This window comes from Podarcis tiliguerta, assembly GCF_965153285.1.
Source record: "Podarcis tiliguerta genome assembly, chromosome: 3".
NCBI classification, from domain to species: domain Eukaryota; kingdom Metazoa; phylum Chordata; class Lepidosauria; order Squamata; family Lacertidae; genus Podarcis; species Podarcis tiliguerta.
The window spans coordinates 1051438-1074058 of record NC_139536.1 but is presented as its reverse complement, the minus strand read 5'-3'; the positions used below and the strand labels follow the sequence as shown (position 1 = coordinate 1074058).

The 22621-nt window shown below is 49.8% G+C and overlaps 1 protein-coding gene across 1 annotated transcript in view; it reads left to right on the top strand.

Annotated features, from left to right (window-relative positions):
• Window positions 1-9297: 9297 nt before the first annotated feature.
• Window positions 9298-22621, top strand: part of ASXL2 (ASXL transcriptional regulator 2) — a 59308-nt gene continuing 45984 nt past the window's right edge. Inside the window, exon 1 of the mRNA XM_083432491.1 lies at window positions 9298-9424. Coding sequence (XP_083288617.1) covers window positions 9368-9424 — 57 coding nt within the window. The 5' untranslated portion in view covers window positions 9298-9367. The remainder of the gene's footprint in view (window positions 9425-22621) is intronic.

The following is a 22621-nucleotide window of genomic DNA, read 5'->3' as shown; positions in this document are numbered from 1 at the left end:
GTCCAGGGGGTCACAAAGAGTCGGACACGACTAAACGACTAAACAACAACAACAATCCTTATGTTCTCTTTGAGTCCTCTTTGGTCAGGGTAACTTGGAGCCAGTGCAGCCTGTGAAATAACTGCAAGCTGGGTCAGCACAAAACGTAACGGGATTTCTCTTTATCAAACCTAGAGAAATCCCCAGTGGCCACTTGTCACTTAGCTCACATGGTGTGTGTGTGTTTTGCTTGCCTTGGCAGGATTGCACTTTCATGCTCCAGTTACTACCAGGCAGGCAGTTTGCTAAAGGTCATGCAGACAAGGGCTGCAAGGAGAGCGCAGTCTCCTGCCACAAATGGCAGAACAGAGCCAGTGGGAACAACTCCATACTGATTTGCATGCAAGAAATATGCTGTGGAATGCTTTAATTATCCAGATCAACATCTGTATCACAAGGCATGCTACCTTTTAGCAGGTGCATATTATCGGCAAGCTTTTTCTGCACACACCTGTGTGGGTAGTCTCATAGGTGATAGCTGAGGCCACACTCTGTGGCTAGATGGATCATGTGAGGTTAATTTCCACCAGCAATTTCAATGCTACAGAATCATGGCAGTCCCATATACAGTCATCCATATACAGGATGTCAGGGGTTCAGGAGCAGAGGCACAGGAAAGGGAGGAAATGGAGAGCGAGGGGGAGGAGTCCGAAGGAAATGTCAGCGATGACAGCGGTCCGAGCTCTCTGAGTCTTTCCAGCGAATCGGAAGATTCACAGAAAGAGGCTCCCATGGTCAGAGCAAGGGGGGTTCCAAGGGGGACACCCCAGGAAGAAGGGGCCAGGGGGGACTCAGAGAGCAGCAGTTGGAAATCAGGACCAGCGTCCACACCAGAGTGCAGTAGGGGGGAGGAGTCCCAGGCATCGGGATCAGGCAGCGCACGCACAGCGGGAGGACATGAGCCAGGATTGGCCACGCCTCCATCAGAGAGCGAGGAAACGGTCGAGAGGAAGGTTGAAGGCTGCGCGCGCACGCCAAGTTCAAATGTACAGGAGGGTGCAGCAGTTGGCAGCCCGGATAGGGAGCCAGGTCCCAAAGCCCGCCGAAGAGAGAGGGAGGAGTCAGGGGGGTCTACGTCTGCGTCGGAAGAATCCAGGAAGGAAGGGACCCCGGGGGGTAGCAGGACCCAGAGGAGAAAGGAGAGACGGAAGAGGTGGAGTAAAGCTAGAGTCTTAAACTGGTGTACAGGAGGCGGAGATTCAGATGGAGCTTCGCCGGTCTAAACCCTAGACGTAGAGCTGGGGCGCTCCGGTTTGAAAATGGAAACTGTACTTCAATAAAGACTTTTGTACATTACTACCGGCTAGCGTTGGTCCTCTGTGAGCTGGGACCTGGAGCCAGCTCTGACAGTAAGCTCCATCTCTTTCAAAATTTTGCACCAAGAACCTCGTAACGTGAGTGGACGCCGCGAGGGAAGAGGAGTGGTGCTTCGCGAGCTCACAAAAGTCAGGCAAGATGACAACAGAAGAGCAACTAGCAGCACTGCAAAATGCAGTGACACAACTCCACGCGGAGGTACTTGCATCCAGGAAAAGGGAGGAGGAAATGGATACTGCCTGCAGGGATCTCCAAGCCAGGTTGGAAGTGCCCTCTAAACAGGGGCAACCGGTACCCAAATCAGAGGGCATTGGGCTGGGGAGAAGAGGAGGCAGCCTTGTATCTCATTTCGAGGGGAGTTTACAGCAGTACCCTAACTTCAGAGCAGACCTGCTGTTTGCGCTGGAACTGCTGGGAAAAGACTTTAGAGATGAACAAGAGAAAGTGGGGTTTATCCTGTCCCATTTGCATGGGGAAGCAAAAGCGTGGCTGCGCAATTTGTGGAGAGACAAGGATCCGGCGCTCCAAAATGCGGATGATTTCATTAAAGCGATGGATTCGTGTTTTTTATCCAAGATAGACATTGATATTGCCAGAAAAGACATACATGGGCTCAAACAAGGCAGAGCCAGTGTGAGGCAATACCATTCCCGCTTTTTTGGATTAGTTCATGCGCTGGGATGGGAGAAGGATTCTGCTCCAGTCAGAGACCTTTTTTGGGAAGGGTTGAATGCAAATGTGAAAGATGAGATTGCAAGGGGGGAGAGACCAAGCAGCACTCAGCAAGTGGTTCAGAGGGCGCTGGAGATTGGGGTGCGTCTGGAAGAACGTCCATGGAACAGAGAAGAAGGACGTTGGGGACGTACGCCAGCGAGAGCACCTCCCCTCTTTCCCAAGGATGCAGCGCGTGCGCAATCCACACCTCCGCAGGGAGGGGGAGAAGAACCGATGGAGATTGGAGGCGCCAGGGCTCAATCAGCTACCAGAGCCCTAACACCGGGAGCAGTCAAAGCGAAGCCTCCTAGAGGGAACAGGAAGTGCTACATCTGCGACAATGCTCAGCACATGGCGAAAGAGTGTCCCCAGAGGCTCCATAAGCACACTGCAGCTTCAGCAACAGTAACAGACGCAGCTCAGCAGAGAGAACCGCAGCAGGGAAACGACAGAGTCTGGCTGGAGGAAGAGGCACTGGGGTCCAGCCAGACAAGTCAGTGAAGCAATCCCCAGAAATTTTGCAGCCCACAGACCCCCTCCCGCCCAAACCAGTGGTGCAGCTCACAGCATCGCTCCAACTACCCAATGGACTCACTATGGAAGTGCCGATTACCATTGACTCTGGTAGTAACGCAGACTTCATAGGACTGGATTTCATTCAACAGCACAACATAGCACAACTGCCAGCCACGCTGCCTCTGAAGGTTGTCACGGTGGATGGCAGGGAATTGCTGGGGGGGGCAGGTGGTGCAGCAAACGCCTCCGATGGTGATGCAAATTGGGAATCACCGAGAAGTCATCAGCTTCAATGTCACCCACCTGTCGGACACGCCTGTAGTATTGGGCATGAGTTGACTGCACAGGCACAGCCCAGCATTGGCGTGGTACCAGCGCCAACTGACCTTCGGCTCCTCCTACTGTGCGGAACATTGCATCCTGCCTAGCCCGGAAGGGGAAGAGGATGACCCGCAGCTACAATTAGGCACGCTGCAAGCAGTGCCACTCAAGTACGCAGCGTTTTTGGAGGTTTTCTGCGAGAAAGAAGCGGACAAGCTGCCTCCCCACAGGCCCTATGACTGCAAGATTGACCTCCTGCCAGGGGCGACGCTGCCAACCGGGAAACTGTATTCCATGTCTGAAGACGAGCTGCAGGAACTCAGGGAGTTCATAGACCTCAACTTGAAGCGCGGTTTCATCAGGGAGTCGAAGGCAGTGGGGGGCAGTCCTGTGTTCTTTGTGAAGAAGAAGGACACGCCCCAAAAAAGACTTGTGGTAGACTTCAGGATCTTAAATTCCAAGCCCAAGCCCACGGCCTTTCCTATGCCCAAAATAGACGACCTGCTCGCAACGGTGAGGAAAGGACGCGTTTTCACAAAGTTGGATCTGCGCGGGGCGTACAACCTGATTCGCATACGGGAGGGCGACGAGTGGAAGACTGCCATGTTCACGCCCCTGGGTACCTATGAATACAGAGTTATGCCCTTTGGCTTACAAAATGGCTCCCACTGTTTTCAAGCCTTCATGCATCACGTACTGGCGGGTCTCCTCTACAAGAAATGTGTCTGCTTCTTGGACGACATCCTGATATTCTCCGAATCAGAGGAGACCCACGAGGGAGACGTCAAGGAAGTTCTGCAGAGACTGCAGGAGCATAGGCTGTACGCCAAGCTGGAGAAGTGCCAGTTCGACAGGAAGGAGGTAGATTTCCTGGGCTACAAGTTGTCGGACAAGGGGCTCGCCATGGACAGCGCCAAGGTTCGCGCAGTGTTGGACTGGAAGAGCCCGCGCAATCGGAAGGAGGTCCAGCGGTTTGTGGGTTTCGCCAACTTTTACCGCAAGTTCATCAAGGGGTTCGCGATGCAGACAGCGGCCATTACCGACACGCTCAGCTCCAAGAAGAAGAAGTTCATCTGGACGGAGCAAGCGGAGCAGTCCTTTCAGAACCTCAAGCGTCTCTTCTCGTCCGAAGAGCAGCTACTGCATGTGAATCCCAGCAGACCGATGAGAGTTGAAACGGACGCCTCGGACAGAGCCGTGGGCGCAGTACTGTTGCAGCAGGACCCCCATGGGGACTGGAGACCGTGTGCCTTCTACTCTCGAAAGCTCAGCAAGTCAGAGCAGAACTACACCATCTGGGACAGGGAGTTGCTGGCCATTCATGCAGCCTTCAAGGCGTGGCGGCACTTCCTCATCGGAGCCAAACACACAGTGCAGGTTCGCACGGACCATAAGAACCTGGAGTACTGGCGTACGGCAAGGTTCCTGAACCAGCGGCACATACGATGGGCGGAGTTCTTTGCAGATTTCGACTTCAGGATAGAGTACATCCCAGGCGACAACAACATCATGGCAGATGCACTGTCCAGAAAGCCGCAATACCTCGAAGAGGCGGCACCAGCAGCGGCCAAGCACATTTTCGCACCGAAAGCGTGGGCGTGCGCTTCAGCAACCGTGGACCTGGATGCTGTCCGTCGAGCCCTGCAGGAGGACCCCTTCGCACAAGCCAAGATGGAGGAGGTGCACAAGGGCACGGCGAAGGACGACGAGTTCCAGATACGCGACGGATTGCTCATCCGCAGAGGGGCCCTCTACGTACCGGGAGACGACCTCCGCGCGAAAGTACTGCAGCAGTTGCACGACGCACCCACCGCCGGGCACTTTGGCAAAGAGAAGACGGCAGAATTAGTAGCCAGAGATTTTTGGTGGCCCAAGATGCGGGGGGAAGTCGCGGATTACGTCTCGAGGTGCGACACCTGCCAAAGGGCCAAGTCAGTGCACAAACCGCCGGCGGGATTGCTCGAACCGCTGCAGACACCGAGCAAACCGTGGGAGAGGGTGGCCCTGGACTTTGTCACGGATTTACCCAGCTCGAGGGGTAAGACGGCAGTGCTAGTGGTGGTGGACATGTTCACCAAAATGGCCCACTTCATTCCGTGCGCGAAGGTGGCCACGGCGGAACAGACCGCTAAACTGTTCATAGACCACGTGTTCAGGGTTCACGGTCTGCCACGGTCTATCCTGTCCGACCGGGGGCGACAGTTCATCTCGAACTTCTGGCAGAAGCTGATGGGTTTCCTGAACATCAAGATCAACCTAGCGTCGGCAAGACACCCGCAGACCAACGGACAAGCGGAGCGAGTCAACGCCATCATGCAGCAGTACCTGAGATGCTATGCAAATCAGCAGCCGGCAACATGGGTGGACTACCTGCCGCTCGCTGAGTTCGCCTACAACAACACGAAGCACGTGTCCACGGGGGTGACACCGTTCTTCGCTAACAACGGGAGGCATCCCAGAACCTTCCCGGGATTAGAGAGACTGGGGGAGGGGGAGCCACAGGCAGCGGAAGCCTTAGCGTCAGAATTACAGGAAGTCCACGAACAGCTTCGGAGGCAGTTAGAGCTAGCTAAGCACGCATACAAACTGCAGGCTGACAAGCACAGAAGGCTTGGGGAAGACATACAGGTGGGAGACTGGGTTTGGTTAGCAGCTCAGGCACTGCCGACCAGATCGTTAGCGAAGAAGAAGCTCGGACATAAGCAGCTAGGACCTTACCAAGTCGAGGCACAGATCAATCCAGTGGCCTTCCGGTTAACACTTCCGGAGGGATCCAGAATGCACCCAGTGTTCCATAGTTCAGTGCTCACGCCCTACAAAGCACCTCACAGATTTCAGGAGCCGGGCACGGCACCAGACCCGCTCAGGGAGACGCCCACAAGGAGGGGGTCGCCAAGAGTGGACCCCATCAACCAGGTCACAGAGATTTTAGACTCGAGATGGGGGGAAGAGGGAGTAGAATATTTTCTCGCCAGCGAAGGTACCCCGGCCAGCGCCAACCGTTGCGTGCCGGACTATGCCTTGGACGAGCCTCTTCTCAAGGAAGAGTTTCATGCCTTGTTCCCACACAGGCCCATGCCAGCCGCGTATTTCGACGACTGGCTTTTCACACCTACGCTTTCAGCCAGCACGTTCCAGGGGTTCACCTCGGACGAAGAACCGGCACTAGGAACACGTTCCCCGGAGGGATCGCCCTCGGGGTCTGCCTCAGACCGCTCTTATTGGTGGGACGATCGACCAGAGGAGCAGTGGAGCAGGAAGTGGCTGAGGGGTCCTTGGCAGGCAGAGGCCCCAGAGGTGACCGGGGGAGAGACGGACATGGACGTGTTGGGGGAGGACCTTGGGTTCGAGCACGGCGGCCAAGAGATGGAAGCAGAGGAAATCGAGGTCGGCGAGAGAACGGGGGACGAACTGTATCCGCCATTCACCCCCACAACGACGGAGCACCTAGCACCCACACCTGAAGGAGGGGAGGGGGGAAGGGGGGGCTTCGAGGGGGGGATGGATGTCAGGGGTTCAGGAGCAGAGGCACAGGAAAGGGAGGAAATGGAGAGCGAGGGGGAGGAGTCCGAAGGAAATGTCAGCGATGACAGCGGTCCGAGCTCTCTGAGTCTTTCCAGCGAATCGGAAGATTCACAGAAAGAGGCTCCCATGGTCAGAGCAAGGGGGGTTCCAAGGGGGACACCCCAGGAAGAAGGGGCCAGGGGGGACTCAGAGAGCAGCAGTTGGAAATCAGGACCAGCGTCCACACCAGAGTGCAGTAGGGGGGAGGAGTCCCAGGCATCGGGATCAGGCAGCGCACGCACAGCGGGAGGACATGAGCCAGGATTGGCCACGCCTCCATCAGAGAGCGAGGAAACGGTCGAGAGGAAGGTTGAAGGCTGCGCGCGCACGCCAAGTTCAAATGTACAGGAGGGTGCAGCAGTTGGCAGCCCGGATAGGGAGCCAGGTCCCAAAGCCCGCCGAAGAGAGAGGGAGGAGTCAGGGGGGTCTACGTCTGCGTCGGAAGAATCCAGGAAGGAAGGGACCCCGGGGGGTAGCAGGACCCAGAGGAGAAAGGAGAGACAGAAGAGGTGGAGTAAAGCTAGAGTCTTAAACTGGTGTACAGGAGGCGGAGATTCAGATGGAGCTTCGCCGGTCTAAACCCTAGACGTAGAGCTGGGGCGCTCCGGTTTGAAAATGGAAACTGTACTTCAATAAAGACTTTTGTACATTACTACCGGCTAGCGTTGGTCCTCTGTGAGCTGGGACCTGGAGCCAGCTCTGACAGTCATGTTGTTGTTTAGTCGTTCAGTCGTGTCCACCTCTTCGTGACCCACTGGACCAGAGCACGCCAGGCCCTCCTGTTTTCCGCTGCCACCCCCAGTTTGATCAGACTCATGTTTGTAGCTTCGAGAACACTGTCCCACCATCTCGTCCTCCGTCGTCCCCTTCTCCTTGTGCCCTCCATCTTTCCCAGCATCGGGGTCTTTTCCAGGGAGTCTTCTCTTCTCCTGAGGTGACCAAAGTATTGGAGCCTCAGCTTCAGGATCTGTCCTTCCAGTGAGCACTCAGGGCTGATTTCCTTAAGGATGGAGAGGTTTGATCTTCTTGCAGTCCATGATCTTCTTGCAGTCCAGATACTGATTGTGCGACTGCAGAACATTGTTTATTGCTTTCATTTTATGGATCAATGCTCTCATTAGATAGTAAAATTCATGTTCAATTGCAGTTTTAGGGGTTGTTTTTAAAAGTCTGGAACGGATTAATCCTTTTTGCATTACTTCCTATGGGATAGCGCGCCTTGATTTTGGAACGGACTTCCAGAACGGATTAAATTTGAGAACTAAGGTACCACTGTATTTACCGTATTTTTCGCTCTATAAGGCGCACCAGATCACAAGACGCACCTAGTTTTTGGAGGAGGAAAACAAAACAAAAAAATATTCTGAAGCCAGAACAGCAAGAGGGATTGCTGCGCAATGAAAGCAGCAATCCCTCTTGCTGTTCTGGCTTCTGGGATAGCTGCGCAGCCTGCATTCGCTCCATAAGACGCACACACATTTCCCCTTACTTTTTAGGAGGGAAAAAGTGAGTCTTATAGAGCAAAAAATACAGTACATGCATTTTATCTTCTTTTTTTATTCTGTGAAGAAGGGTGGCATATAAATTTAATAAATAAATAAATAATAAACACCCACCACCCAATACTCACTGCCCTTCCTTCCTTCCTTCCTATGTCTGAACGGGTGGCTTTTAACTGTCGGGATGAGCACTATATCGGGGACTGGCACTTTGTTCTTGCCATGTTTTAAATTTCTGCATGCTTTTTAACAGCTGTAAGCCGCTGCCAGACGCTTTGTGTATTTTAAAATTATTATTTCTTGAATTTCTACACCACCTTCACCCGAGGATAGCAAGGCGGTTTACGATATAAGAACACAAAAATTCACACCACAAAATTAGCAGCCACAAATTATCTATTTACTTGATGGGGGGGCAGCTCTTGGCCCCCCTTTTCAGGCTGCTTTCCCAACTCCCCTCCTGGGCATAGCTGTCAGCTGTCCCTTATTTGACGGGAAAGTCCCTTATCCCAGTGCCGTGTGGTGGTAGACTAGCATAGATAGTCTGATCTGCGGGTTTACTTCGGACGCTATTTCCCCCCCCCTTCCTCCCGCCCCGCCTGATGGAACTGAGAGCTGCAGATGGAGCACAGGAGAAAAGATACAGAACTGCAGCAGCCTCTTCGTAGCTTGGACTTGGTTCTGCGTGAAAAGTGGTTGCTGCTTGTAGTTATTTAATTGCAGTGTTTCATCGGCTGGTGTCTGAAGCAGCAACCTCTGGAAACCGGTGCTGCTCTCCCAAATTCTCTGGTCCCTTTCCACTTCGTATTTCAGCTGGTTGTCTAACATCCCTTATTTTGGCTGCTGGTCCCTTCTTTCCAAATCTGTCACTTGACAGCTCTGCTCCTGGGCCTCCCGCCTCTCTGCACTGCGCAGGCGCTCTGCGGATTCCCCGGAGGCGGACCCAGGTGGCAGCAGCCCGCGAGGCCCCGCCCCCTCCCAGCAGCAGCGGCACACCGCGCATGCGCCTAAGCAAATCCGGCCTTCCAAGATGGCGGCGGCGGACCGCGCGTGCGCGCAGCTTCCTCCCCTCCTCTTCCTCCCCCTCCCTTTCCAAGGGCGGAGCCTCCTGCCCAGACTCCGCCCCGGCCGGGCTCTTTTTGGGCGGGGCCTGGCGGGCCCTGCTCGGGCGGGGGGGAGGCGCCGTCACGTGACTGCCGAAGGAGTCCCAACATGGCGGCCGGGGGAGCCGCTGGCGTCGCTGGCCTGAGGGTGTAAGCGGCGGGCGCCGCGCAGGCCGAGGCCTCCTGGCTCTGCCCTTCCCGGCCCTCGGCCTCCTCCTCCTCGCCCTCTTCGCCGCCCGGACAGAGAGAGCCCGCCCTCGCCCGCCTCGGACGCCCCGCGCTCGTCCCGCCGCCATGAGGGAAAAGGGCCGCAAGAAGAAGGGCCGCACCTGGGCAGAGGCCGCCCGGACGGTACGCGGGGCGGGGCCCGGGGAGGAAGAGGCGGCGGCGGAGGGGCGGGCAGGCGGGCCAGGCCGGCAGGAGGGGCAGCCCCGCTTCCCTCCCGAGCTCCCCTCCGGACGTGTGAAGGGCTCGCCCGACACGTGTCTGCCCGCCCGCCCGGCCCTCCCGCTCCAGGCCTCGCGCCGAGAGGAAGGGGAACCCGCCGGTCATCCAGCCCACCCCGCTGCAACGCCGGGATCCCCGCGGGGGCGCTTCGAAAGGAGCTGTCCGCTTCCCTGCCGTTGCAAGGGGAAAGGGAGAATATTTCCCCGGTGGTGTTCTGCTTAGTGAGGGCTGTGGATCTGATGGTTCCACAACATCAGGAAATGGCTTTTTTTTCCTCGCGCCCCCCCCCCCCAAAGTATTTTTATTGTCAGCCCTTGCAGGTTGAGTTGAGGAGCAGTGAAGCTGCCTTCTGAGGTAGCTGCTGCGGAATATCTGTCAGCCCTGTCAATGGTTAGTAGTCCCTTAACTTCGCACTGTCTTTCATGGCACCGAGGTGATTCTGTATCTGAGCTAATTTGAGGTTTTCAGAGGCGCAGTGGCAAATTGCAAAAGTTTGCATCTGACGGTGGTTCTTTTTGGAAAGGGCTCCTGGTGACCACAGTTTGTGTGTAAGGAAATCTGACAGCTGAGATGACTGTGCATTCTGGAACCCTTTACTCATCACATAGTGAAATGGACCAGCAAAAGAAAGCTGCTCCCCAAAACTTAAAAATATATGTCAAAATTACTCACTACTACTGTCTGTTTTTACGCCTCTCATCTTGGCCCAGTTTTTGCTCTGAGTCTTGCACCTTTTTGGGCACCTGTTCCCATGAATCAGGTGAAAAGGAGGTTGTCGTTAGCTGCTGGTGACATGTAATTCTGTGTTCCCACTCTTGGTGATGGGGTGCCATGAGATGCAATGTGGCCCCCATTTCAAAACAGCCGTCCCTTGTGAGATGTTCTTGAAGGCCAAGCCCACATGTGCATGCCTCTTTCTCCCCTTGTCTCAGTGATAAAGCACATAGTGTGCATGGAAAAGGTCCCAGAATTAAATGCTTGGCATATCCTAGCAGGGCTGGGAAATGCTCCTGCCTGGAGCCACAGAGAATTGCTATCAGTCAGTACTGAGTTATATGGACCGGTAGTCCAACTAAATAGAAAAAAGATTTCTATGTTCCTTTCTAAGCTGTCAGAACTGTAGTTTGCCTCCATCCTCACTTCTTTCCTCTTCCTAGAACTTCAGTCTTAATGGTGGAACAGCCTGTTCAACCAAAAGCTACTTGCTACTCCGGAAAGCTCTGCTTATGGTAAACATGCATGATGACTACAGCCTCTTAAGCTTCTAAGAGAGCCCATCATGTCTGGAGTTGAAGACTCCAAAGCTCACTGAGGAGTGTGAGCTCTCAGACTAACTTGCATTAATCCCTGCTGTGTTTAGCTAGATGCAAGCAAAGACTTAATAACAGCTTTCAGGTACCAGTTAACAAGATAGTTCTCCAGCAAGCACCAAAATATCTCACGCTGTTTCTGGGCAGGACTGCTCTTAATGTCATCAGTTTTTAAAAGTCAGGGTAACCAGAAGAAAGAACTAATTAACTAAAAATGTTAAGTGGGCAGACTCTTTGTCTGTCAGTGAAATGCCCATCTTTCCCAGCACCTTCATCTGACTAAACAAAAACACAAGCATCCACAGTTCTGTTTTAGAAAAACCAGGTCCAGGCAACATGCAGGATGTTTCTGTCTCCTGGGCGGGTCAGGGTGCATCGCAGTGCAAATTAGTTCCTGGAATTGACAAACCTCTGTTCCCAGAAGGTTCATTATGGATGTTTTAATAGTTCTGGAGGTCTGCTTGTGCACCTGAGTCATTCTGGAATTCAGTGTCATTAGTAGTAGAAAACAGAAAGGAAAAATGGTTCACTAAGTTGTTGGTATGTACTGTTGTCAATTGAATCATCTGTAGAAAATCACAGCCCACATAATAAAACTGTTCCCGTGACTTATATATATATATATATAGAAAAGTAGGGGAGAATGTAATGGAGGTGTGTAAAATGATGCATGATGTGGATTAAGAGTAGTGCCAGGATCCTGGTCATGCAATGAAGCTGAATGATGAGTGATTCAGGATGGACAAAAGGAAGCACTGCTTGACTCAGAGTGTAATTAAACAGTGAGAGTCACCAATGCAAGGTGTGTTGGTAGTGACCACAATCTTAATGGCTTAAAAAGGGTCTTGGACAAATTCATGGCTATTGGTCAAGATGGCTCTATCCTACCTCCAGAATCAGAGGCATCTCAGTCACAGAGAATCACAGCAGGAGAGGGCTTCTCATCTGGTTGGCCACTGGCAGCAGAGTCAGAATAGAATGCTGGACTAAATAGGCCATCGGTTTCATCTGGTACGCCTGTTACTTGGGTCTCATGAGGGGCAAATCCTTTTATTTTTACTTACATATAGTGAAAAGGAGGGCATACATTTTTAAAATATGTCTCAAAGCGGCTTACATTTTTTAAAAGCATAATAATTTTATTATTTCTATACCCCACATTTAAAAACATACAATATACAGTGTTTAAAATAGATAAAAACTTAAGAGTATAACATTGGAACTGCACATGGAAACCATGGAGGGAGGAAGTTTAGACAGATAGGTGAAGGTAACTAAAATTTGTATGTATTAAAATTTTGGAAATTTAAGATAAAATAGAACTTCATCTATGGTGCAAAGGCTTCTTGAAATAAAACCATTTTAATCTGAAATCTGAGAGTCAGCAGGGATGTCGCCTGCCTGATTTCTAATGGAACTTGTTTCTGAGTAAACCTGCAGGAGCTTCTGTCTGAAGAAGTGTGCATGCACACGAAAGCTTACTGGACAATTTTTTAATTTATTTTGACTGCGTCAGACCAACATCGCCACCTACCTGAATGCAGAAGCTTCCGTCATGGGAATAGACATCAGAGAACCACGGCCTTAAAAGGTTCCAGTGTGAAAGCAACAACTCCCAGCCTCACCTTCCTTGTGCTGCTGTTAGGAACAAGTGGTAGGAAGGGATGCACAAAGAGTTACTGTGATGTAACGGACTGTCCTTAAGCTGTTGGTGCTGTGCTTAGAGTTTTAAAAAAATGTTTTGATGTGCCTGCGGATTATTTTTAAAGGTGACAAGAGCAGGCAGATGCTGAGGGTTGTATCTAGTGAAGTCCTTCCATTCACTTGTGCAGGAGACGTTCCCTGCCCTGTGCACTCCCTCCAAATGTGTTCTGCCCCCCACAACACTCTGAAACAGATAGGGAGCGGAGGTTTCGTTGGACTAGCAGAAGTCCTTGCGCAAATGGGACGACTTTGTTGGATGCAGCCCTGAATGTCATAATACTGAGCCCAATTCAAGGTGTGAGTGGGGGAATACAAAGCCCTTAGCAGCTTAGGGACCAAGTACTTAAAGGAATGCCTCCACAATCCCTCCTTCCCTTTGGGGTTGGGGCTGGCAGGGGAGGCCCTGCTCATGTTCCCATGGACAGGTATGGCCTATGGACTGGTGACTTGAGACAGGGACTTCTTTGTGGTGGCACCTTGATTGTGGAACTTCCCCCCCTCCCTAGGAAATGCAGCTGTTTCCCATGTTGTCAGTTTTTAGATGTCGGCCACACTTGCTTGCCTGGGCTTTTGGGAGATATATTTGCTTTAAGTCTAGCACTGTTGGCATTGTACTTTTTGTGCTATGCAGTTTTCAGCTTTGATTATTGTGTGTAAATGGTTTGTTTTCATTATGTTGTACAGTACCCTGTGCTCCTTCAGGAGGAAAGGGTTGTAGTATTTAAATACAATAATATCAAACGAAACTGGCTTTTGTGTATGGTTGTTGCTGCTGCTGCTGCCTCTTTATGTGGTGATGTGTTGCCAGGCTGCCTCTTCAGCGGCTTGACAAGTTTTGCCATAGTTTTGTAAGTTGCGCTATTCACTGTGTTGGTTAAACAGCACTGCAGGACACCCCTCCAGGATTAGCTTGGCTTTTTAGGTTGATAAGCATTGTCAGCAGCGGCAGTCTTGAAAAGTTTGCTGTGGGTGGAGAAACGTGGCATTTAAGCTTGTCTTCCCTCACAGCTGCTGAACCCAGTCGCCCGTTCTGTCTCCTTCGCTGGAAATGAGTTTTGGCTAGAAGGCCACCATCTCAAACGTTGCATCTGATGACTTCTAGGTTTCCTCTTTTGTTGAACTCTGACTTCTTCTTCTTCTTCATCATCATCATCATATTTATGTGTGTGTATTTTCAGATTTAAAAAGAGCAGAGCTTTTTCTCTAGTCTTTCTGTGGCATATATGCTTGGGTTCTGGGATGTTGCAGTAGATTGGTACAATGACTTCCTTGAACTGAAACCTTGAAGTGCTTCTGTGCAGACAGAGCTTTAAGCTCACATCCATCTTACATTGACAGTATCATGGCACTTGAGTGTGTGGCTCCCTTTGGGGGAATCTGCCATGTGTTGCATTTTTTCACGTGGGATATTGTGGTGTCGCATAGAGTGCCAGGCTAGGACTGAGGCTCTCCCTCCCCCGTCTAAACCTCAGAGAATAATATAATAATAATATTTTATTATTTATACCCTGTCCATCTGGCTGGATTTCCATGCCAGATCATGTAGAACCACCTTCTTGAGGCAAACATGGTGGCTTCATTGACAGTCCTCACTCCTGGACACTTTAGACAGGTTTAGTGGGGTTGCTGCTTTTTCTTCCTTTTCTAAAAACAAAACAAACATGTGTTCAGTATTTATTACAGTGGTGCCCCGCAAGACGAATGCCTCGCAAGACGGAAAACCCACTAGACGAAAGGGTTTTCCGTTTTGGAGGTGCTTCGCAAAACGAATTTGCTATGGGCTTGCTTCGCAAGACGAAAATGTCTTGCGATTCCTGGGGGTTTTTTTCCGCTCCTCACCCCCTTTTTCTAAGGCACTAAGCTGCTAATAGCCTTTTAGCAGCTAATCCGCTAATCCCTTAAGCCTTTAATAGCCGCTAATAGCCGCTAAACCGCTAATAGCGCTAATCCGCTAATGGGCTTGCTTCGCAAGACGAAAAAACCGCTAGACGAAGAGACTCACGGAACGGATTCTTTTCGTCTTGTGAGGCACCACTGTATTATGTTTGCATACTGCCCTTCCTCCAAAAAGAGTCCAGGCTGGTGCACAACACAACATATCAGTCTGTTTACAGCAAAAGATAAAACATCTAAAAACCAGCAGAGCGAAAATAAACAATACAGCACAATACTGGAACTGCCAGGTTCAGATTGGCTCCATCTCCCCGAAGACTGATTGAACCAACATGTTTTGTCTTCACATCTCAGAGGGAGCGAAATGAGGGGTAGCCTTACCTTCCCAGGAAGGGAATTCAACCCAGTCTAGGTGTGTGTGCCTTGTGCCTCTGAACATTTGCAGAGTTTCTTTTGCCAGCGGAAAAACCTTCATAAGAAAAGGTATGGGGACTATTCTTTGCCTCTGCCCCAGCCAGCCATCCTGGTATGTAGTGTCCCCAAGGACCTAGAGGGGCTTGAGTGGGATGGTAGCCCATAGAACGTGTGGGGAAATGCCAGTTAGCAGCCCCATAAGCTCTGCCACTGAAGCTTCATGCTTGGTGTGTCCAATAGGAGAAGTTAGGCCATGTGGGTTAACTAGGAGGGGAAAGGGGTGGGAACTCTCTGGGGCACCTGACTTTCCCAAATGAGAAATCCTGTTGTATCTCAATCCCTTCTCCGAATGGAAGGAACCCTTCCGTTTGCAGGAGGGCAACTCTGGATCCAACCCTTTGTGTTGGTTGTAGTGATTTTATGCTAAATCTTCATTACATATCTTTAGGCGCCCGGCAAAAACATTTCTCTTCAACCAGGCATTTGGCTGATTAACGTTCTATGGCCTTTTCAATGTATCTGAGGGAGGGGAGGGGGTTATTGTTTTGTTTATCTTTTATTATGTACTTGGTGTTTTAATAACTGTATTTTTATGTTGTGAACCGCCCTGTGATCTTCAGATGAAGGGCAGTATACAAATTAATAAACAAAAACAAACAAACAAACAAACAAACAACAACAAGTCTAATATGATGAAGAACAGTGAGAAATTTCCTGCATTGAGTGGGGGGTTGGATTAGATGCCCTTCAAAGCCCCCCCCCCGACCTCTATGAGTTTATGAAATACAGTAATAATATTAATTATTATTATTATTATTATTATTTATACCCCGCCCATCTGGCTGAGTTTCCCCAGCCACTCTGGGCGGCTCCCAATTAAGTGTTAAAAAAAATACAGCATTAAATATTTAAAACTTCCCTAAATAAATAACACTCTCTTCCTGATTGAGGATAGAAAAGGAGAACTTGGTGGCCAAAAATGGAAATACATTTTAAACTCCTCTGATCTGAGCAAGTGTGCTTAAGCAAGTTTGCTTCCTCCCTCCTTCCCTCTTTTTCTTCTACCCCCCCCCCCTTTCCTTTCTGGCTGTTTCCAAGGCGAAACAGCTACTATCAACTTTGGAGCTGGTTTTTCACACGTCTGTTGACAATACCAGTGTTCAGATCCTTAAATCTTCCTGCAGGCATGGCTTGTCACTAGGTGGCTCTTAATTTGATGTTGCTTTGCTGCCTCTCCTGAGCAACTCACTGGCTGCTGCTGCCGCCGCCTCCCTTCTGCTTTCTGCAGGTTAGCTAGTTGAGTAAAAGGGAACACTGTGTGTTTGTATTTCTGTAAAATAAAATAGACAGCAGGCAGGATGCAGACGCACGTGATCTCTAATTACCTGGCTGCTTCTCCTTCCCTCATGACCCCAATTCTAATTAAAGCCTTGAACAGCATTTGGCTAATTGGATGAGTCAGAGGAGCAGTAATCTGGGTCAAGTCCTCCTCAAACCTGTCCCTCTTTTCCCACCGCTGGCTTCCCCTGTGTTGTTTCTAGGCAGTGATGTGCAATTCCTGGGAAATTTTGAATGGTGGCCATTTTTCCACGGTAATTTGCATCAGAAAATTACTATGGAAACCTCTCTGATGCCCTGGAAAGTGATCTAATTTAGCATATCTATTTTATTTGCGTCTTGTAAACAAAGGTAAACACTTCAAAACATCCAAGCTTGATTAATACCGTATTTGCAGTTCATTGCTTTTAATGCATTTAGCTAAATGGAAGATTTTCCCTGGGGGGGCGGGGAGCGCTGGAAGAAATTTCTATCCCTTATCACTGCTTCCATGGGAGTGAGAGCTGGACCATAAAGAAGGCTGATAGCCGAAGAATTGATGCTTTTGAATTCTGGTGCTGGAGGAGACTCTTGAGAGTCCCATGGACTGCAAGAAGATCAAACCTCTCCATTCTGAAGGAAATCAGCCCTGAGTGCTCATTGGAAGGACAGATCGTGAAGCTGAGCCTTCAATACTTTGGCCACCTCACGAGAAGAGAAGGCTCCCTGGAAAAGACCCTGATGTTGGGAAAGATGGAGGGCACAAGGAGAAGGGGACAGCAGAGGACGAGATGGTGGGACAGTGTTCTCGAAGCTACAAACATGAGTCTGACCAAACTGCGGGAGGCAGTGGAAGACAGGAGTGCCTGGCGTCTCTGGTCCAGGGGGTCATGAAGAGTCGGACACAACTAAACAACTAAACAACAACAACAACATCACTGCTTCCAGGTGAAAATAACACTTCTTGTCAACGACAGTTGCTGCTGTTACAGAATCCTTTAGAAAAGTAGGAAGATGAGATCCACTGCAGTCATTAAGCCAATTCACACAATTCCTTTCAGGTGCAAGACTCTCTGTGAGACACCCCTTCCCCCAGATTATTTGTTGGGCAAGATGGTCTTGCTAAAGGGGCCATACATCATCATTTTCTCCATGTCTTTTCAGCTATGATGCAATGTGAAAGACTATTGGGTTTGGAAAACCTGGGTTGAAATCACAGCTCCATTGTCTGGAAAAAGTGAGAGGAGTAGCCCTGTTCTGGGTTGTGAGGGAAGGATGCTGGCAGAGTGTCCTTTGTCACAGTCAATTTAGGGCGTGTAATTTGCAAGGCCAATTTTGTGTGTGTTTGCACATGTATGTAGGTAGAATGGCAATTGCAGTTGGCCATCTACTCTTACTGGCTACTCTGAAACAGGAGAATAAGGATAATTCTGCATCTAAAACATCTCCAATAGATACCTGTCCTCAAATAAGATTTCTGATTCCAGCTACTAAGCTTAGGCACCGTCTTTCTAATGTTTAACCTAAACTTTGCCTTTCAAGATTAAAATCGGTTCTCAAGAGCTGTTCTTTCCTACAACATTCTGAGAACACTCCAGGGACTAGACAGCTGAATATGGATTCAAAGAGCTATTAATCTTTTCTCTAGACCAGACGCATTCTCAAAGGAGTCACTTTCCAGACCATTGGCCATCAGCTTGGTTCTCCTCTGAATCCATCCATTAGGCTCTGTGTGCGCTGTGAACAGTATGTTGGCACCTGTCAGTCTCAGGAGACAGTGGGAGGATGCGCCTTCGGAGGTGAAGTCAAACCACTGGAGAGTTACAGCACTTACTGTGGTTGGTGAGACCAGTATGGGAGAGACATGTTTTAGAATCATAGAATCATAGAGTTGGAAGAGACCACAAGGGCCATCGAGTCCAACCCCCTGCCAAGCAGGAAACACCATCAGAGCACTCCTGACATATGGTTGTCAAGCCTCTGCTTAAAGACCTCCAAAGAAGGAGACTCCACCATACTCCTTGGCAGCAAATTCCACTGTCGAACGGCTCTTACTGTCAGGAAGTTCTTCCTAATGTTGAGGTGGAATCTTCTTTCTTGTAGTTTGGATCCATTGCTCCGTGTCCGCTTCTCTGGAGCAGCAGAAAACAACCTTTCTCCCTCCTCTATGTGACATCCTTTTATATATTTGAACATGGCTATCATATCACCCCTTAACCTCCTCTTCTCCAGGCTAAACATGCCCAGCTCCCTTAGCTGCAGCAGATTTTATTGCAGCTGCAGCAGATGAGGATGTCCAGTTTCACTGTTACAGATGCACCAGGGTGTTCCTTCTCTATGCGCTCCTCCCAGTGGTCATTCCTCCTCTGGCCACTGCTGTGGATGCACGATCTGTCTGTCTCCAGGCACTGGGGTCGTCTGCAAGGGATTCCCACACGGCAGGGTTGATGTTGCCAACCTTCATATCACATTTGCAGGCATCTTTGTAATGCAGAGTTGGTCTGCCAGTGGGTCTAGTGTCAGAGGCCAGCTCCCCGTAGAGCACGTCTGTGGGGATCCTGCCATCTTCCATTCTGTAGACATGACCAGGCCAGTGTAAACGTTGCTGAGATGGAAGAGCAAACATGCTGAGAACTTGGGCTTGGGAGAGCACATCTTAGTTTGACACTGTCCTGCCATGTGATGCCCAAAATCTTCCTGACAACAGCGCATATGGAAGGCATCGTGGCATCGGCATCCAGACTCTGCTTGTCTCGAAGAGCTGGATGCCTCTCCCTCCCTCTAAGAATGCCATCAACTCTTAGGCATGAGGGAAAGCCCCAGGAAATGGTGGAATACCATCGGAAGTGCTGAAAGTGAGCTTCACTCCTTCCCTCATGACACAGCTTCATGGCCGCCTCTTGCAGAACTGGGAACAAGGTTCAAGGCCTGAAGACATAGGTAACTCCAGCATTGTGACCCTCTACAACAGCAGTTCTCAACCTGTGGGTCCTCAGATGTTGTTGGACTACAATTCCCATCATCCCTGAGCTCTGGCCTTGCTATCTAGGGGTGATGGGAGTTGTAGTTCAACAACATCTGGGGACCCACAGGTGGAGAAAGGCTGCTGTACAAGAACAAAGGCAACTGCCATGACTGTAACAACTACTGTGGGATCTCCTTTCTGAGTGCCATGGGGAAAGCCTTTGCCCATGTAGCTCTCAACAGATCACAGTCGCTTGCTGACAGAGTCTATCCCAACTCACAATGCAACTTTAGAGCTCAGAGGTCAACAGTTGACATGATTTTCTCACTTCTGCAGCAGAAATGCCGAGAGCAGAGGCGCCCCTTGTACATCGCCTTTGTAGAGCCCACAAAGGCCTTTGGCCTTGTCAGCCGTCAAGGACTCTTCACACTTCTCAACAAGATAGGATGCCCACCTGAGCTCCGCAAGATGATTATGTCATCCAATGAGAAAATGCACAGCACCATCCGGTATGATGGCTCATCTTCAAGACGCCTTCTCTATAAAGACGGGTGTGAAATGGCTGTGGTCTCGCTCCAACTCTCTGGCATATTCTCTCTCTTGCTCTCATATGCCTTCAGCTCATCTGAAGACGGTGTGTACTTTCATTCAAGGAGTGGCACCTCTCCATGCCAAGACAAAAGTGCGGCAGGTTCTTGCCCATGAGATGTTGTTTGCAGATGACGCAGCCTTGACAGCGCACTCTGAGGAAGCTCTACAGAGACTCATCTGCAAGTCTGCACAGAGTAGTTTTAAACAGTGTACTTTATAAATCAGAATGGTGTCCCCCTCTGTGTGGTTCAACTTAGGGCTTCAGTATCCTTCAATGCATTGTGTGAGACTTAACAATATTGCTGTTGCATTGCTATGAGCAGAGCTAGCAGTAATAACTTATTCTACTGCTTATAGGACTTAGTGTGCTGTTGGTGTTTATGCACAGAGCATAGAAATAGCATTCTCTGTTCAGAGTGTGTGGACTAGGGGTTGGGAATTGCCTGTCTCAAAATCTAACCTGCCTCGCGCAAGGCAGAGGCAATAGGGGGGCAGCAGAGAGAACAGTAACTTTGGGAAGATGGACGTCACAGACTGACCACCGAATCCCAGATCTCAGAATCATAAAGTTGTAGAATGGGAAGGGAAATGAAGGGCCATCTAGTCCAGTCCCTTGCAGTGCCTGAATCACAGCTCAAGGATCCCTGACAGGTGGCCATCCAGCCTTTGTTGTGAAGACCTCCAACAAAGGAAGAGTCCACAACTTTCCAAGTGAGTCTGGTCCACTGCTGAACAGCTCTTACCATTGGAAAGTTCTTACTGATGTTTAGTTGGCAGGGGGTTGGACTCGATGGCCCTTGTGGTCTCTTCCAACTCTATGATTCTATGACATCTTTCCGGTAACTTGAAGCCGTCGGTTCAGGTCCTCCTCTCTGGAGCAAGAGGAAGCAAGCTTTCTCCATCTGCCATGTGACAGCCCTTGAGATATTTGAAGATGGCTCTCATATTGCCTCTCAGTCTCCTCTTTTCTAGCAGAGCAAGAGAGGATTAAGCCCACCTGCTTTTCAAGCTAGCACATCAAATCCATGAGGGTCACAGTTCTGCCAATCTGTGATGTATCTAACTTCAGGTGGAGAAAGACACCTGGTTGTACCAATCCAGACTGCTCTCCAAAGCAAAGAGGCATATCGAAAATCTGTGACAATTCAACTGTCAACTCGGCTTATAGCAGGAAATGGCTTGCTTGAATGCTGCTCTCCATCTCTCTTGGATGGAGTGTGCTGGCAGCTCACGTTGCTAGGGTCCCTTAATTGTTTGTTTCTGTTGCGCATACTAGATGGCTTTCCTGCTTAATCTGTTTAGTTTGAAGGCGGTAGATGGGAAGAGGAGAAAACAGATGTGTGTGAAACACTTGCAAGGTGTCCTATTGAACGAATCCCCCACTGTCTTGATGAGAGGGGCATAAGGAACTCTGGAAGAATGATACCCATAGAGAAGAATGATGAGGACTTGTGGGGCATGCAGTTTCCCCAAGAACACATTCCTCAAATGTCCAAACCCAAATGGAATTGGAGGCAGGGCTTTTAAAAGGGTAGCAGTGTGAGTGTGTTGGCAGGTTACACAGAGGTGAATTTGTCGGAGCGACTTCCTTGTGGTTTTGGGTATTCAGGAAGGCGACTTCTGTCATCCTGGTGGTGGAGTTGCATCATCACTAGGATGACACATTCCAGTCGCCTTCCTGAATTAATGATGAGAGAAGAGCAGACGCTTAAGAAATTGAAAGCAGTTAACCAAGTGCCAAGGCAGGTTGAAGGATGAGGCTGGCTCAGGAGGCTGAGAGCAAAGCAGTGCAGTTTTGATAAGATCAACAGAAGGTTTTTGAAAGACCCACCATCGTACTTAAGCAAATACTTTCAGTCCAGAAGTCATTGCATATTTGTGGGGAATGACTGTTTTTCTTTTTTGTTGTTGTTGCGCCTCCCATTTCAAAACATATGTGTACAATGCAACCGATAACATCTGATTTTTGCAAAACAGTTCCAGACCTATGCAGCACAACAAGAAAACAAGCTGGTAAGAGACAAGCTGTTGACCATTCTGCGTGAAACCAAAGAGTTCATTGACTTCACCTAGCCATTGTTTGTTTACTTCTACCGAGGAGTCTCTTCCCATAAAATATCTCAAAGCAATTTCACAGTAAAAACAGCTGCACAATTTTGTATGTAAGAAGTATCAAAACATCCAAAACAAAATACAGACACTTCTATGTGTAAACACAACAGAACAATATTGTATGTAAAACAGTTTCAGGTCTAATATAGCCACAGATTGGGTTAAAGATCTCAGCTTCAAAGGCTTGTTGAGAAAGGAAATTCTTCAGTAGGCACTGAAAAGCCAGTTTGAATGGTGCCTGCCTGATTTGTACTGTGGAAGGCGTTCCGGAGGGCACTAAAGGCCCAGTTCAGGCACCTCACTAGATCAGACCTCCTGATGTTGAGATGGTACCTGCAGGGTGGATGGGACAATCTTTTAGGTATCCTGGTCCCAATTGGTATAGGGCTTTGTAAACTGGTTCCAGTATCTTAATCTTAGCCAAGTGGGTGATTGGCAGCCAGTGCAATTTTTCCAACCATGGCATAATACGGTGAGAATAGTCTGCTCCATTTTTACCTGCTGCCGGTTGTGGGCCAACCTTGTGGGCTGCACCACCCTGTGTGAGGCTCCTGCTTCCAGCCGGCAGTTTTCCTGTTGTGGGCAGAGTTCTGCAGCCTGGCTCCAGGTTTCTCCTAAAAGCCTTGCAGCATTCAGAAAGGAAGTTCCCAGGAAGAGTTAGCGATACCATGGCAGATGAGGCCAGCTGGTCAAGTCATTTTTTGGATCTTTGTTTGTTTGCCATGACCGTTCGCAGTAATGCTCTCTTGGCCGTTCTCTATGCCAGAAGGGCTGTGCCCGCTTTAGACAGGTTCC